General features: G+C 43.0%; 1 protein-coding gene across 3 annotated transcripts in view; it reads left to right on the top strand.

Annotated features, from left to right (window-relative positions):
• The first annotated feature begins 5,157 nt into the window (after positions 1-5,157).
• The window catches only part of MSL2 (MSL complex subunit 2), a 34,435-nt gene continuing 24,762 nt past the window's right edge, over positions 5,158-14,830 (top strand). Inside the window, exon 1 of one of the 3 annotated variants that reach the window (XM_047100167.1) lies at positions 5,158-5,324. Coding sequence is in view for 1 of the 3 variants with exons in the window: in XM_047100165.1 (XP_046956121.1) it covers positions 6,424-6,565 (142 nt within the window). In the remaining 2 variants the exon portion in view is untranslated. Of the gene's footprint in view, positions 5,325-5,738; positions 6,566-14,830 lie in introns of those variants that run through there. The other 2 variants (XM_047100165.1, XM_047100166.1) reach the window with 2 other exon arrangements.

Below are 14,830 nucleotides of genomic sequence, written 5' to 3'. Positions count from 1 at the left end.
TTTGAAGCATATGGCATAGCAAGGCAGAAGGGGGGATATATATATATATATATATAGCAAGAGGGGTGGCAGGCTGAAGAAGTAAGCCTTGGGAAAACCATTGAAGAAAACTCTGGAATCCAGAAACAAAAGGGAAGAATGAGTGATGGGGAATTATGGAACATTTGATGTAGAGAAGGTCTTGATTCTCTCCTTAAAATAGAGATAAGGTCCTTTCCTGTCCCTAAGCAGCTCCCTTTCTCATTTCATATTGCAGCAATTTCAAACTTTCAGCACTCACTCAATGTACTTTTTTTCCTACTTTCCCTAATAGTAAAAGAGCAAAATGTTGAACAAATTTAAGACTGAGCCTCCTTTGATCCCCTGCTTGACTCAACCTGCTTGACCAGAGCAGTCTCAGTTGTGCAGTGTTGAGCCCTGGAAAGTAAGTTGACCAGCAACCCTCAGCTAGCACCCCCCGGCCATATGGAAACAGGTGGGAGTTGTAAAAAGATATACATTGTCCTAAGACAGATAGAGACCTTAGATAATGGAGAAATAGCCTCCAGGGACAAACGGGCTGTGTTCCAAAAATTCAATTTTAAATTGACTGTTTGGAATGCAGAACACATTTTCCCTTAGAAACAATGCTATGAATAATTGCAGTTATTTTCCCAGGGAAGTCCACACAAGCTTGTTTAACCCATAATGTTGCAGAAATATCTGCTAAGACATTTTGGATTTACATTGAGTGCATCCCTAAATCCTTACCACTCTGAATTATAAATTAGCTATGTATGTAGCTGCCACTTCAACTAGACTGTGAACTCTTTGAGGGCTGGAAACTGTTGAATTATTCATTTTGTGTTCTGAATGCCTGGCATATAACTGACAATAAATGTTGGTTGCATAAATGAATGAACAAATTTAATAGGCATTTGAATAGAGTTGAAAGTGTGCTAGGGAATAAAAACAGTAACATTTAGTGGGTACCTTAATAAGTGTCTGGCACTGTATTAGGCAGATGACCAGTAAAGCAAACTGCTTTGTTTGGGCTAGAGGTAGGGAAGATGCTGGAGGCAATTTAATATTTAAGGTATAAAGTGGGTGCTAGACTTGCTTAAAAAATGTTTTTGGATGAAGCAAGTGGATAGATGTACAGATTTGAAAAAAGTCACAGAAAAAATATCAACAGGAGTTGATATGCAAAGGGAAGCAGTTCTTTTCAGGGGCTCTAAGACCAAGGAGGGGAGATGTATGACCACAGCTAAGGAGAAGATAAGATTTGGTAACAGAGAACAGTGGTCAGGGAAAAATGAAAGGACTGGTTTGGATTAGGCCCTGATTTACTTTCCCCTGGTTTATTGCTCTCTGTAAAGAGGTATTTGCTCTGGCCAGTCTCTGAAGATTTGTTGTTAGTTTAGATTAAAGTATTATCACTCTCCCATAGATTGAGGTTGATCAGATTGATTTCTTTCCACAATGACAGTAAGTGCTTCTTAAAATTTGGTAGGGATGGTGTTTTACCTGGGTGGCTGTAATACAATATTATAAACTGGGTGGCTTTAACAGCAACAACACTGCTCACAGTTGTGGACGCTGGAAGTGTGAGATCAGGGTGCCAGCATGGTCACTTGGTGCGTGTTCTCTTCTGGGTTGAAGATGAGGCTGATTTCCCATTTTATCCTCACATAGCAGAGAGACTGAGGGAGCTCTCTGGGGTCTTTTGTAAGGGCACTAATCCCATTCATGAGGGCTCTATTCTCATGACCTAATTGCCCCTCAAAGGCCTTACTTTCTGATACCATCATGTAGGGGCTGGGATTTCAGTACGTGAATTTGGGGAGCAGGTGAGGGCAAAAACATTCAGTCCATAAGAGATGAAGATAATACTGAAGGCAGTGGAGTGGAGATACTAGGAGGTCAGGGAGAATGCAACCTGGGAAGGTGAGAGAGGGAACATAACTTCTGGATACTTTTGGTGGAGAAAGAAAAAGGGTGGGGGCAGAGAAAGGAGGGTGGGGGGGGGAAGGGAGGCAAACAACTATTTCATAATTTTATAAAGAGACTAACCACTCATTAAGTCCCTCTGACTTACTGCCAACCTGATCTTTGTTCTTTGAAAGTATAGCTACAACCACTTATGCATTTCCTTCATTGTCCTCAAAGTGCTTATGTACAATCAATAAATACTTGTTGATTGATTATTCTGAGTATTTCAAATCAATCCACACTTCTGGTTTTATTAAGGATCTTAGAATCGACATTGATCAAGCTGAGATAAGAACTGTCTCTAAATTTATAAGACATTTTGTGTATCTCCCTAAGGAAAGGCAAACACTTGTCCATGCCTATTTTGCATCTTACACTGTACTGGGGAGTTTACTTACATTACTGCATTTCTAGTAATTTATCATTGTTTTAACAATTACCGAGTACTCATTATATGTCAAGCCCTATGCTAGGCAATGATGATAAAAGGCAAAGAGGGAGAAACTTTGACTTTCTAGTAGTTATAGTATGATAGGGAGAAGGCAGAGTGAAGCCAACAACTGCCATGTAGTTTGAGAAGTGCAATAAAAGCAGCAAGGAGTAGGCAACATTGGAGGATGGAAAAGGTGAGCTTTAACTTAAAATAGGTACGAAATACAGACAATAAGAAGGAAACAAGTATTTGTTGTTTGTCTGAAATGAATATTTAGCTGGGTGCCAAGAGGAGCCTGAGGAGACATGACTACACGTAATGTGATATCCTGGAGGGATCCTGGATCAGAAAAAGGACATTTAGGAAAAAACTGAAGAAACGTGAATAAAATATGGATTTTGTTTAATAATAATGTATTATTATTGGTTAATTGATTGTGACAAATATACCATACTAATGTAAGATGTTAATAATAGGGGAAATGGAATATATGAGAACTGTCTGTACTATCTGTACAATAATTCTGAAAATTAAAAACTGTTCTCAAGTAAAAAGCTTATTAAATTTTTTTAAACTGGTATCTTGTATTCCTTAGATCTAGCAACCCTAACATTGTTACTGCCAAATAATAATTAAACATAAAATATGAAAAAATTATATTCAATTGATAACTTGAGATTTGAGTTACATTATATATGATTTCTCCTAAATATTTGATCCAAACACTTCATTTTCTATAAATAGTTCATTTATTTTATTTTTAGGCAAGCCTCCAGCAACCAAATAGTTAAACCAGGTACTCTATTTCAATGAGATGCTTTGCCTCTCAGTGCCATAAACTATCACCAGTTGTAAGCAATTTCAGACCCTAAAAAAAACTGGTTTAAGTCCCCCCCCCACACAAACCATCAATAAAATTAATTTTAATTTGGGTTGTGCACATCTCAAGTGATTAAAAAAAAATCCAGTTATGAGAAAATCAGCAAGGTTAAGGGCCTGCAAGTAATCACTTGATAATTTATGTTGTCTGAATGGAAAACAGTACTGATTATTTTACTCTCCATGTTGCTCCTCTGGAGAAAACAACCTGTGGTTTGTGGAAGAAGTTAGAGTCTGAAATAAAAATAGAAATGTATAATGTAACAGTTTTACTTGAAGGTGAGCTTAGAAAACATCACTTATCAACCAACCAACCCAAGGAAGATGGGGCTTTTAAACAAGAGAATGAATTTGAGAACACTTGTCGGTTTCCAGATACAAGATGACCAAATATACTTTGCACAGCTTTAATTTCTGCTTGCTACCTAACAAAATTAGGAAGTTAGATTCTTATTAATATCTAAGTGCAGATAATATACTAAAATAAAACTGTCTTCAAGTGGCACTAGAAATTATCTGAAGTTATATGGCTTCTCAATTTCTACTTTAAGTAGCAAGTCCCTAAAATTATTTGTGCCCCAAAAGATATGTCATAAATTTCGCTTTGCAAGCGTGTGTGCACCCACATTTATTTTGTGCAAAAAACTATGCTGAAGAGCTTTGGTGTTATCCAGAGATAAAAAATGGTTCCTGTGCGGTTTTGTACTTTTTGAGGGGAGGGGAATCCGACGTTAAGTTAAGCTTTTGTTTATTTATATGTGTCCTGGTCTCCTGCAGAAACAACAGGCAAAAGCTTGTTTTAAAACAAACCCAATACTTTCAAGGACTTGGGTCTGTTCTGAAGCAGGACCGTGGCTTCCTCAAGAGATCTATTCACAAAGAAGGGTTAGGTCGGCTAAAGGAGCCAAAAGAGGGGTTCGTTTTGCTTTGGAACCGGACAGTGTTTCCGTAGGAGCTCGGTGAGGTACTGATCAGCGTCCCCGGAAGATCGGGCCGCTAGCGTCCGTCCGACTCCAAAGACCATAGGCCGCGGGAAGAGCCCTGCTCTGATGGACAGGAGAGGGGAGGTGGGTCCGAGCCCCAACGCTTACAGACCGCCTGTCGGGGTCTTAGTGACCTCAGGCTGCCATCGACGCAGGACGAGACCCTAACCTAGCAAATGTCGCTTGCACGCCGGCTGGGCGCGGAGCCACGCAGATTGCTGCTGGCCTACGCTACTCCAGGAGCGCAAACAGACGCGGGCAGCGCCCTTTCCGTGCTAGGGCAGGCACGGTTCTAGGAGAAAGGCCGCGAGGGCGGGGCTTGGGGCAGTGTGGAACTATTTCCTCACACAGTGGTCAGTCAGGGCGAGGAGAGGCTGTCAGGGCGGAGCGCCACATGGCGCGACCAAGGCCGGCCTCATCGTTGGCGGGCACCGAGGAAGCAATGTAGTGCGAGAAGCCTACAGTCCACGCCGTGGAAAGATGGGTCAACCAACGAATGTTTCACCCCAGCCCACACGCCTAAGAGGGAACTTGAGAGCGCTTGGGGGAGGGGCGGAGAGAACAGGCGGCTTGCAGAGGGCATGCTCAGTTCTAAGAGCCGTAAGTGGAGAGCCAGGCATGCGCAGTGAGGCGAGGGTGGATTGGCAGCCAGGAGGGGCTGGCGAGAGCCGGCTGCTGTGTTTATCCGGTTTTCTGGGTGGGCGGTCAAAGCGCACGCGTAAGGGCGAAAGGCAGCGGAGCTGGGTAGTGGAATGCGCATGCGCGGAGCGAGCCGGTAGCTCTGGGAGGGTGTGGAGGGGGCTCTTAGAGGAGAAGCAGGGGAAAAGGGAAGCGAAGGGAAAGGGAAGGGCGGGGGGAGGGGTGAGAGTGTGTTCTGCGCATGCGTGCGGGCGCTAGCGACGACGGCGGCGGGGGAGTCTCGGGGATGACAGTGGCTTTGCCCGTTGGGGTAACGGTCGTCGTCGCCGGCAGGGCCTGAGGCGCCGCACAGCCCGCGGGATTCATTAAGGCCGCAGCAGCCTGGGCCCTACCGAGTTAGAGTGGCGCGTGGAGTCAGGGTGAGGGCGGCGAGGCACGGGGGGAGGGGCCTGCGGCGGGGCCTTGCCGTGTGCTCTGGGCGGCGGCGGGGCCTGGCGGTGTGAGCGCTCGCCTTAGTTGCGGCCGGGCGGGAGCCGTGGGCGGCGGCGGCCGTCGTGCTTGGCGGCGGAGGTCTCCGTCTGCGCGGCGCGGAGAAGATGGCTGGGCAGTGAGGGGGCGGCGCTTGCGCCTGGTGACCTCGGAGTGAGCGACTGAGGAGCAAGGGGCGCCGCCGCGGCCCGGCCGGGCCTGCTCCCCGCCCCCTCCCGCTGCCGCCGCCGCCGGCCTCTCCGGCCCGCGCACTTCCTCTCCGGCCCTCCCCTAGCGGGTGGGGGACTCTCCTGCCCGCTTCGCCACCTCAGGGAACCGCGGGGCTGTAACCGCCGGGGCGGAGAGCCAGGCGCAGTCCGGCCCTGCGTCCGATATGGAGAGAGCGGCGGCGGCCTCCGCCAGCCGCAACTGCAACGTTCGCCGCCGCCGCGGCTTGGTGCACTAGATTGAGGAAGCCGACGCCCGAGCCGTCCTCTTTGCGGTCGCCCCTACCTCTGCGTCGTGCGCTGTGATGGAGTAAGGACCCTGCAGCGCGTGAGAAGCGTGCCCGCTCCTCGGACCGGGCCGGGGCCTGCTCCCGCGCCCGCTCAGCTCGCCCTGAGGAGGTGCCTCCGTGTCCGGAGATGCAGCGAAGGCCGCCCGCCGAGCCGCGGGGCTAGACTGAGCGCCGAGTCCTGACCCGAGCGCCGAAGCTGCTGCATTCTTCGCTCGCCCCGAGGCTGACTGGAACAAACTCGAACGCTGGTTTCCCTTGCTTTCTCTCTCTCTCTCTCTCTCTCTCTCTCTCCTTTTTTTTTTTTTTTTTTCGTCTGCAAGTCTCAGGGACGGAGGAGGGGCGCCAAGGCCCCATGTGTGGGAGTACTGCTTCAGCTCCACAAACTTGCGCGGATTTTGGTTACTACTTTGGCCAGTGGTTCTTCCCAGATTTCCTCCGAATTGTTGCAAATTCGCCATTGTTCCCTGGCTGCTTACAAAGTTGGATCCGGAATTTTTTTTCAACCGGGAGCCATCGGTGTCGAAGTGTCTGCAATGAACCCCGTGAATGCTACTGCTCTCTACATTTCCGCGAGCCGCCTAGTGCTCAACTACGACCCCGGAGACCCCAAGGCGTTTACAGAGATTAACAGGCTCTTGCCTTACTTCCGACAGTCCCTCTCTTGCTGTGTTTGCGGTGAGACGCTTTTTATTGTTCCCTTTCAGTGCTTGTTTTAGAAAACCTGGGCAGTGGTAGCAAGAACGGTTTGGTGGCATGGTGGTTTGTATTAAGCTTTTGTTATTTGTGCATTAGCGTATGGTCATTAGTTTCAAACTCGTCAAAGGATTTTTGCCCGACTTTTCAGAAAGACAGCCCTTCTAAACTGTTTTGTACGGCGGCCTTAAGGTTCAGAACTGTTTAATTCGTCTCGGGTCAATTCCTTGCCATTTCTGGTGATGATATAAATGAGTTGAAGTATGTTTGCATATTGCTGCCTTTTTAAACCTTTGATACAAGAGCTGACAATACCTGCCTTGGTTAAACGTGGTTAAGCCTGGTTAAAACATGTACATGTGGCGTGTTTGCATTGCCCCAAACTGGTGTTATGTGTGGGTGGTGGTATAATCTGATGCACCCACAGCCTGTGAACTCGGTGCAGAACTTTCCCCCGTGTTCTTCAACAAATGCTTTGACAGTTTGACGGTAAGCAGTGAGCCAAGGAAGACTGATAGTACTCTTTAGTTGGTGGGATTTTTACAGGAGTGTTTCTGTTTTGTGGTTTTAATACGTTGTGGACTGGTAGACCGTTATTTTAGGTCCCCCCCCCCGAAAATATTATTTTGTGCTGGGTAGGATATTTTCAAGTTATTTTTGAGAGATGAAGATACGCTAAGTTGTTTAATAAATCGAAATGTCTCAAAAGCGCTGATAATTTGGATTAATTTTGCACCTATGATAGTTGTTTTTCATAAAACCTGGACTAAAAACATTAATACAAGGGAAATGGCAATTATCAAAGAGGAAAAAAAAAGAAGCAGTACTATATTCCATTTCATATTCTGCCCCAAATTTTGAGGTTTTGCTGATCCACTCATTTAGTCAGAACTTGATTAAGCATTTCAGCCTTTCACTTTATATTAGATAAAATAAATTTTGTAGCTATGGTATCAGAAAGAGGACATGGTATTCATTTGAGAATTCTTCAGGATTTTCTGAATAGCTCTGGGGCGTGGGGCAAGGCACTGAAGGGGGTGCAGAGGAGATGAAGATTGTGTTTTTTGCACCCCAGGTACTTAATCTCATAAACATTTAAGTAACTGTTAGAATGTGATTAAGTGCTACTGTGACTGGTAACAGACACTTAACACCTTTATAGGGAAGCGTTTGCCCTGGGCAAATCACCACTGCCTTGGGCCTCAGTTTCTTAACGTGTAAAATAAGAGCTTTGGGCTAGATTCCAAGTTTCCTTTCAACTTAAATTTTATAAATAAGAATTTGCTTGGTTTCAGTGTACTCCCCTACTCCACTTCCACTTTCTATGGAGTGCTTCTTTTTATGTCTTAACAGCTTTTGATAGTTTTTGAACTGAGAAGATAGAGCTGCTATAACTTTCTTTTCTTTTGCGGGGTTCACTACTCTTGTATGGGAAAGAGAGGGCAAAGGGTAGCCCACCCTGGCCTGTTAGAACAGCAATAGAGAGTGATATCATTATCCAGGTAACACTTAAAGATCTAGTAGGTCTCCTTTTTATTAGGGGGATGGGACTTAACCCTCTAATTTAAGGGGGAAGTGGTAGTTTTGAATCGAGTAGGTGTTTGGAATTTTAATTTCTTATCAGTTGCTTCAGGATAGTTGTGGTCTAAATGAACATTTTTCCAAATTCTAGCTTGGATTTTAAAACATGAAATTAAAGATAAAGCTACTTAAAAAAAAAACAATTGCAGCTTTATTTTTCTTTTAAGCTAGTCTTGTCAATACGAGGGGGATTTTTTGGTCATTATTTCTTTCTGTTCAAGCTTTCCTATGGAAAAGATTTGTGGGTTCTATTTTTTCCCCAATTATATTGAGTAGCTGCCATAAATTTCAGCAATCTGGGTGTAGGTTCAGCCTGCCTTCTCTAACCCCCCCCCCCCCCATAAGTCTCTAGTTGTCAGGAGATAGGAAGAAAAAAATTGGTTATTTGAATTCAGATCCAGCATTTAATCATATTGTATCAGGTGCTGTCCTCGATTCCTTTTCTTAGCTGAAAAGCATAAATTCATTCAAGTTAATAGGCCATGTGTATTATTTCATGAAGATAACAAATACGTAAAAGTTTAATTATATCCTGGTGCTGTAAATAGGGAGTTTCACCAAGTTGTCTGAAGTCTGACCTAGACCTACCTTTTCAGCCTTACATTTAACTGCTCTCTTACATAATTTCTGTGCTTCAGCCAGGCTGTTTTGCTTTTTCTAAACATAAATGCCCTATGTCTTCCTCCTCTTTACCCCGCTTTTGTTCTCTGAAGTTGCTTCTGCCTAAAATACACTTTTTTTTTTTCCTCTGTGGTCTAACTCCTCAATTTCCTCCCTCTTCACTGAATTCTTCCTTGCTCACTGCAAGCAAAAAGTCGTTTGTCCTTTGAACCTCTGTAACCCTTTGTTCCAGTCATAAGCACTTAGAACTCTTCCAGTGCAGTTTTTGTATCTAATTCTTCTGATATCTCAGGGAAAAATATTATTTTTGTACATTTTTGTGTTTCACCTGCCTCATCCACTCTCTCCTATCCAGGCACTTGTGTTTATTGACAGATTCGGGAACAAAATGAGAGTCCTACAAACTTTGCAGTTAGGTTCATATCTTGGCTCTTCTACTTACTGTGTGGGGAAGTCTCTAACTTTGTGGCTCAGTTTCCTTTATGTAAGGGGATAGTTACACCTTCAAGTTTTTCCCCCAAATTTGTATTATACATGGGTTTATTTTTAAGTGGAGAAAAACTTTTTGAACCCATGAGAACAAACCTATGGACTTGTTGTCTGGCACCTATTATAAGCTTAGTATTTCACCCTTGTACAGAACTAGAGAAAGGTAGGAGGAGGTGAGGGAAGAGACTGTATTGTCAGGTCAGTTATCGTCAAACCTAGATTATTCACTGAAACTACAAGTTTTGTTATTGTGGTACTTTGAAATGTTAATTAGCTGATTATCACTATTTGTTTTTCAGTTCCTTTGTGTATTTAAATTGTCTGAAGCTTCTAGTGAATGGGATAGCAGTGCTCCAGAGAATTACTGTACTTTCTAGGCCACAGAAACAGTGACCAAGACAGTATTACTCTGGATGCTATTTTTGTGTCTCTTCTTTCCCCTTGTTCTACAATGTTGGACTTGGCTTTATCATTTATCAGAAAGTAGAATTTCTTTTGCTGGCATGAGATTTGATAAATTCTGCCCTAGGGATTTTAAGTTTTTCATTAAACTTGTAAGTCCACAAATGATACAAGGTTGGTATATAGAATCAAATCCTCTTAGAATTGGAAGGACACAGTAAGTAGAAAAATATTAGTCCGAGATATTTGGAGTCCTGTAAATAATCATGTTTGAATCTCTACTCACTCACATGGATAGTTTGGTGTTTTAGAGTCTAGAAACAAGGTGGTTTTGGCTTTGGATTTATTGAAATTGTGAAACCTTTTGGGCATCCAGGTTCTCATTTATAAAATGGAAGGGGGCTATAGATTAGTGTTTTCCACTGACATAGGGTTACTTATGCTGACCAGGTTTTTGTTTTGAGTGTTAAAGACTTAAAACCCTATCATCTTTTACAATTGCTATTCTTATTTTCCACTAGAAAGGAGATAGTTCCCTGAGGGTGAGCACCTTGCTTCTATTGTTCAGTTTAACAGCATTGCACCTGAGAGTTACTGGCTCAACACGTTTTTGTTGAATGGATGAAATTAGCATTCAAAAGAAAGTTTCAGAGTAGGGGAGATGTGGTCTCAGAATAAAGTATATGCCTTAAAATTAAGTAGATTAGTTTTATGAAAAACTACTTTTAATTTTCCTTACTATTCTCCTTTGCCATTGTTTGTGGACCCACATTATAATTAGTGTAGTAGATGATCCCAAGAATATTTTTCAGTTACAGAACTGTCTTCTTTTACCAGAAATACATTTTGGCTGAGCATACAATTTATAATTAGCAAGAATCTTCTACAGTGAAATTTGAACATACAGCTTGGAGTGATTTTTTTTTTTTTAATGTTTACTTATTTATCTTGGGGGAGAGAGATTTATTTTGAGTGGAGCAGGGGAGGGGGAGAGAGAAAGGGGGAGAGAGCATCCCAAGCAGCCTCCGTGCTGTCAATGTGGAGCCCCACGAGGGACTTGATCCCATGAACTGTGAGATAATGACCTAAACTGAAATTAAGAATTGGATGCTTAACTGACTGAGTCACTCGGGTGCCTCCAGAGTGACTTATTTTAAGCTATTTATATTTTATTTTTAAGCTGCTTATCTCTTAGGTGGAAGCTAAATTAAAAGGCCATTTGAATAATTATACATAGATCTTATGCTGTTTTATATTTACATATTTTCAAGCATTAGTTCTTTGATACGTAAGAATTTATTTTTATTGTACTTAAAGTCAGTGTAATTAAAATTTTTGAGGGGCGCCTGGGTGGCGCAGTCGGTTAAGCGTCCGACTTCAGCCAGGTCACGATCTCGCGGTCCGTGAGTTCGAGCCCCGAGTCAGGCTCTGGGCTGATGGCTCAGAGCCTGGAGCCTGTTTCTGATTCTGTGTCTCCCTCTCTCTCTGCCCCTCCCCCGTTCATGCTCTGTCTCTCTCTGTCCCAAAAATAAATAAACGTTGAAAAAAAAAAAATTAAAAAAAAATAAAATAAAATTTTTGATTGTAATGAATGTGTAAAGTTTATCATCTTAACCATTTTAAAATGTACAGTTCTGTAACACTAAGTAAATTTATGTTGTTGTGAAATAGAATTCCAGAACTTTTTCATCTTGCAAATCTGAAACTCTGTATTCATCAACTAACGACCCTCCTCTGCAGCCCCTGGTAACCACCGTTCTACTTTTTGTCTCTCTGAATTTGGCTACTCTAGGTACTTTATATTAATGGAATCATAAGGTATTTGTCTTTTTGTGATTGACTAATATAATGTCCTGAAGTTTCATCCATCATACAGCATGTGTAAGGATTTTCCTTTTTTTAATTAAAAAAAAATTTTTTTTTTACGTTTATTTATTTTTGAGAGGCAGATCATGAATGGGAGAGGGGCAGAGAGAGAGGAAGACACAGAATCTGAAGCAGGCTCCAGTCTCTGAGCTGTCAGCATAGAGCCTGATGTGGGGCTCGAACCCACAAACCATGAGATCCTGACCTGAGCCGAAGTTAGACGCCTAACCGACTGAGCCACCCAAGCGCCCCTAATTTTTTTATGTTTGTTTGTTTATTTATTTAATGTTTGTTTGTTTGTTTGTTTTTTTTAATTTTTTTTTTCAACGTTTATTTATTTTTGGGACAGAGAGAGACAGAGCATGAACGGGGGAGGGGCAGAGAGAGAGAAGGAGACACAGAATCGGAAACAGGCTCCAGGCTCTGAGCCATCAGCCCAGAGCCTGACGCGGGGCTCGAACTCACAGACCGCGAGATCGTGACCTGGCTGAAGTCGGACGCTTAACCGACTGCGCCACCCAGGCGCCCCTGTTTGTTTGTTTTTGAGAGAGAGAGAGAGAGAGAGAGAATGAACGGGGGTGGGGCAGAGAGAGAGGGAGACACAGAATCCAAAGCAGGCTCCAGGCTCTGAGCTGTCAGCACAGAGCCCGACTTGGGGCTCAAACTCACAGACTGCGAGATCATGACCTGAGCTGAAGTCGGACGCTCAACCGACTGAGCCATCCATGCGCCCCTGTTTATTTATTTTTGAGAGAGAGACACACACGAGAGTGCGAATGGGGGAGGGTTGGAGAGAAAGGGAGACACAGAATCTGAAGCAGACTCCAGGCTGTGAGCTGTCAGCACAGAGCTGGATACCGGGCTTGAACTCATGAATGGTTCAGAGATCAGAATGAGATCAGACCTGAGCTGAAGTCTGATGCTTAACTGACTGAGCCATCCAGGCGCCCCAAGGATTTTCCTTTTTTTAAGGCTGACTAATGTTCCATTGTATGTGTATACCACAATTGTTTATCCATTCATCAGTCAATGGACTTTTGGGTTGTTTCCACCTTTTGGCTCTTGTGAATATGTTGCTGTGAACATGGGTGTGCAAACAACTCTCAAGACCCTGCTTTCAGTTCTTTTGGGTATATACCCAGACATGGGATGGTTGGATTGTGTATATAGTATTTCCATTTTAATATTTTTGAGGAACCTCCTGTTTTCCATAGTTGTTGCATCATTTTACAATCCCACCAATAGTACAGGGGTTCCAATTTCTCCATATCCTTGCCAGCACTTTGTAAAAAAAAAAAAATTTAAATTTATTACAGAGAGAGAGAGAGAGAGAGAGAGAGAGACAGACAACACAGGTGGGGGGAGGGGCAGAGAGAGAGAGAGCATGAGACACTGACTGAGCCACCCAGGCACCCCCACTTTTTTTTTTTTTAATAGTAGCCATTCTAATGGGCATGAGGTGATATCGTGGTGGTTTTGATTTCCATTTTTCTAGTGATGTTGATTATCCTTTGATATGCTTGTGGGCCATTAGTGTTATTTTTGGAAAATCACTATCATTTTTTATCTTGAAAAGATAACTCATTACATCTTTATTAATTACCTGTTCAAAGGGCTGGAATAGTAAGATGAATAAGACACATCGTTATTACCCATGTTACTCATTGTTATGGAGAAGACAGATGAGTAGACCAACAATTACTGCCGAAGTGTTGTGCTAGAGTCACTTATGCCAAAATCTCAAGCATCATAATAGAACATTTGTAAGTTAGCTTTTGTTGCATGTGTCAAAGTTTCAGAAATTAATCACAAGTGAATTTTTCCCTCCATGTAGCTTGTTTTTTGAATACCTGTTTGGGTCAGAGTTTAAACATACCTGATTGGTGTTAAGCAGAATGTGGTTTACCAGGTTTTTTTTCTTGGGACTTAAGTTCTTTATGGAGCATTTATTTGGTAGGTTGATAAGGAAGAACAATATTTACTAATTTGTCTTGGCAGATAGATACACTTTTATTCCAGATATGTTTATTTAACTGTTTTCTTTTTCTAATAAAAATCTCCTTTCTATAGTTTTCCCTTTTGGTATTTTAAAAACTAGTTCATTTATTCATTCCTACTTAGGTATGTTTATGCAAAATGAAATTGCCTTGGGGAAAGGACTTCTGAGTCCTTCTAAGTGTGTTCCAGATGCTGAAAGAGATGAAAAGAGGTTTGATCCACAGTTCATTGTCGTATGACATAACCACCTGAAGTGTTAATAAATACTAGTTTAAATAATGGTTCAAGACAAGCAGTACAGTACTGTAGAATTAGGCAGTAGAAATTGTTTCAGTTTGGTGAGATCTAGAAAGCATGGAGCTTGAGATGGGCCAAGAAGAATGTTGAAATTGGTGGACATTTTCAGCAAAGTTAGAGGGAGAGAACAGTTGACTGCAGAAAGTCAAGTTTATCTGTAGTTGGAATTCTTGTAGGAGAGACCTTGCCCTGTTTGTTGAGACTCAGGGGTCTTTGTTTGATGAGCCCTGATACCCCCCAAAATATGCTCTGTGTGCCACCTAAATCAAATCATCTAAAGGGCTCCATAAAATCCAGATTCCAAGTTATCATATCAGACTAATTGAATTGGAACTCTGTGAGCAGGTTCTTGTAATCTGTGTTTTACCTTTACCATCTTGATATGGGGAGGGGGTTTTGCAGATCACTATTGTAAGCATTTGAGAAACAGCATTTAAAAAAAAAATGTTTTTTTAATGTTTATTTTTGAGAGAGAGAGACAGGGTGTGAGCAGGGGAGGGGAAGAGAGAGACACGGGATCCGAAGCAGGCTCCAGGCTCTGAGCTGTCAGGACAGAGCCCGACGTGGGGCTCGAACCCACAGACCGTGAGATGATGACCTGAGCTAAGTCAGACACTTAACTGACTGAGCCACCCAAGTGCCTGTGAGATGGCATTTTAAAAAGAGAGTGTTGTGTTTGAAATTCTGTTTTGGGATGGGTGCCTGGGTGGCTCAGTCCGTAAAGCGTCAGACCTCAGCTCAGGTCATGATTTTGAGGGTCACAGGTTTGAGCCCTGCGTGGGGCTCTGTGCTGACAGCTCAGAGCCTGGATCCTGCTTCAGATCCTGTGTCTCCCTCTCTCTCTGCCCCTGCCCCACTTGCACTCTGTCTCCCTCAAAAATCAACAAACAATAAAAAAAATTGTTTTAGGAAAGATTAATTTGGGGGTAGAATACGGTATTGATTATTAGAGTATGGTGAAACTTTCAATTACGAAGGATAACAGGTGTATTT

The sequence above is a fragment of the Lynx rufus genome, unplaced genomic scaffold, assembly GCF_022079265.1.
Source record: "Lynx rufus isolate CCGP_SWC_20201006 ecotype Redwood Valley unplaced genomic scaffold, mLynRuf1.p SCAF_5, whole genome shotgun sequence".
In the NCBI taxonomy this organism is placed as follows: Eukaryota; Metazoa; Chordata; class Mammalia; order Carnivora; family Felidae; genus Lynx; species Lynx rufus.
This window is presented reverse-complemented; position numbering and strand designations above follow the sequence as displayed.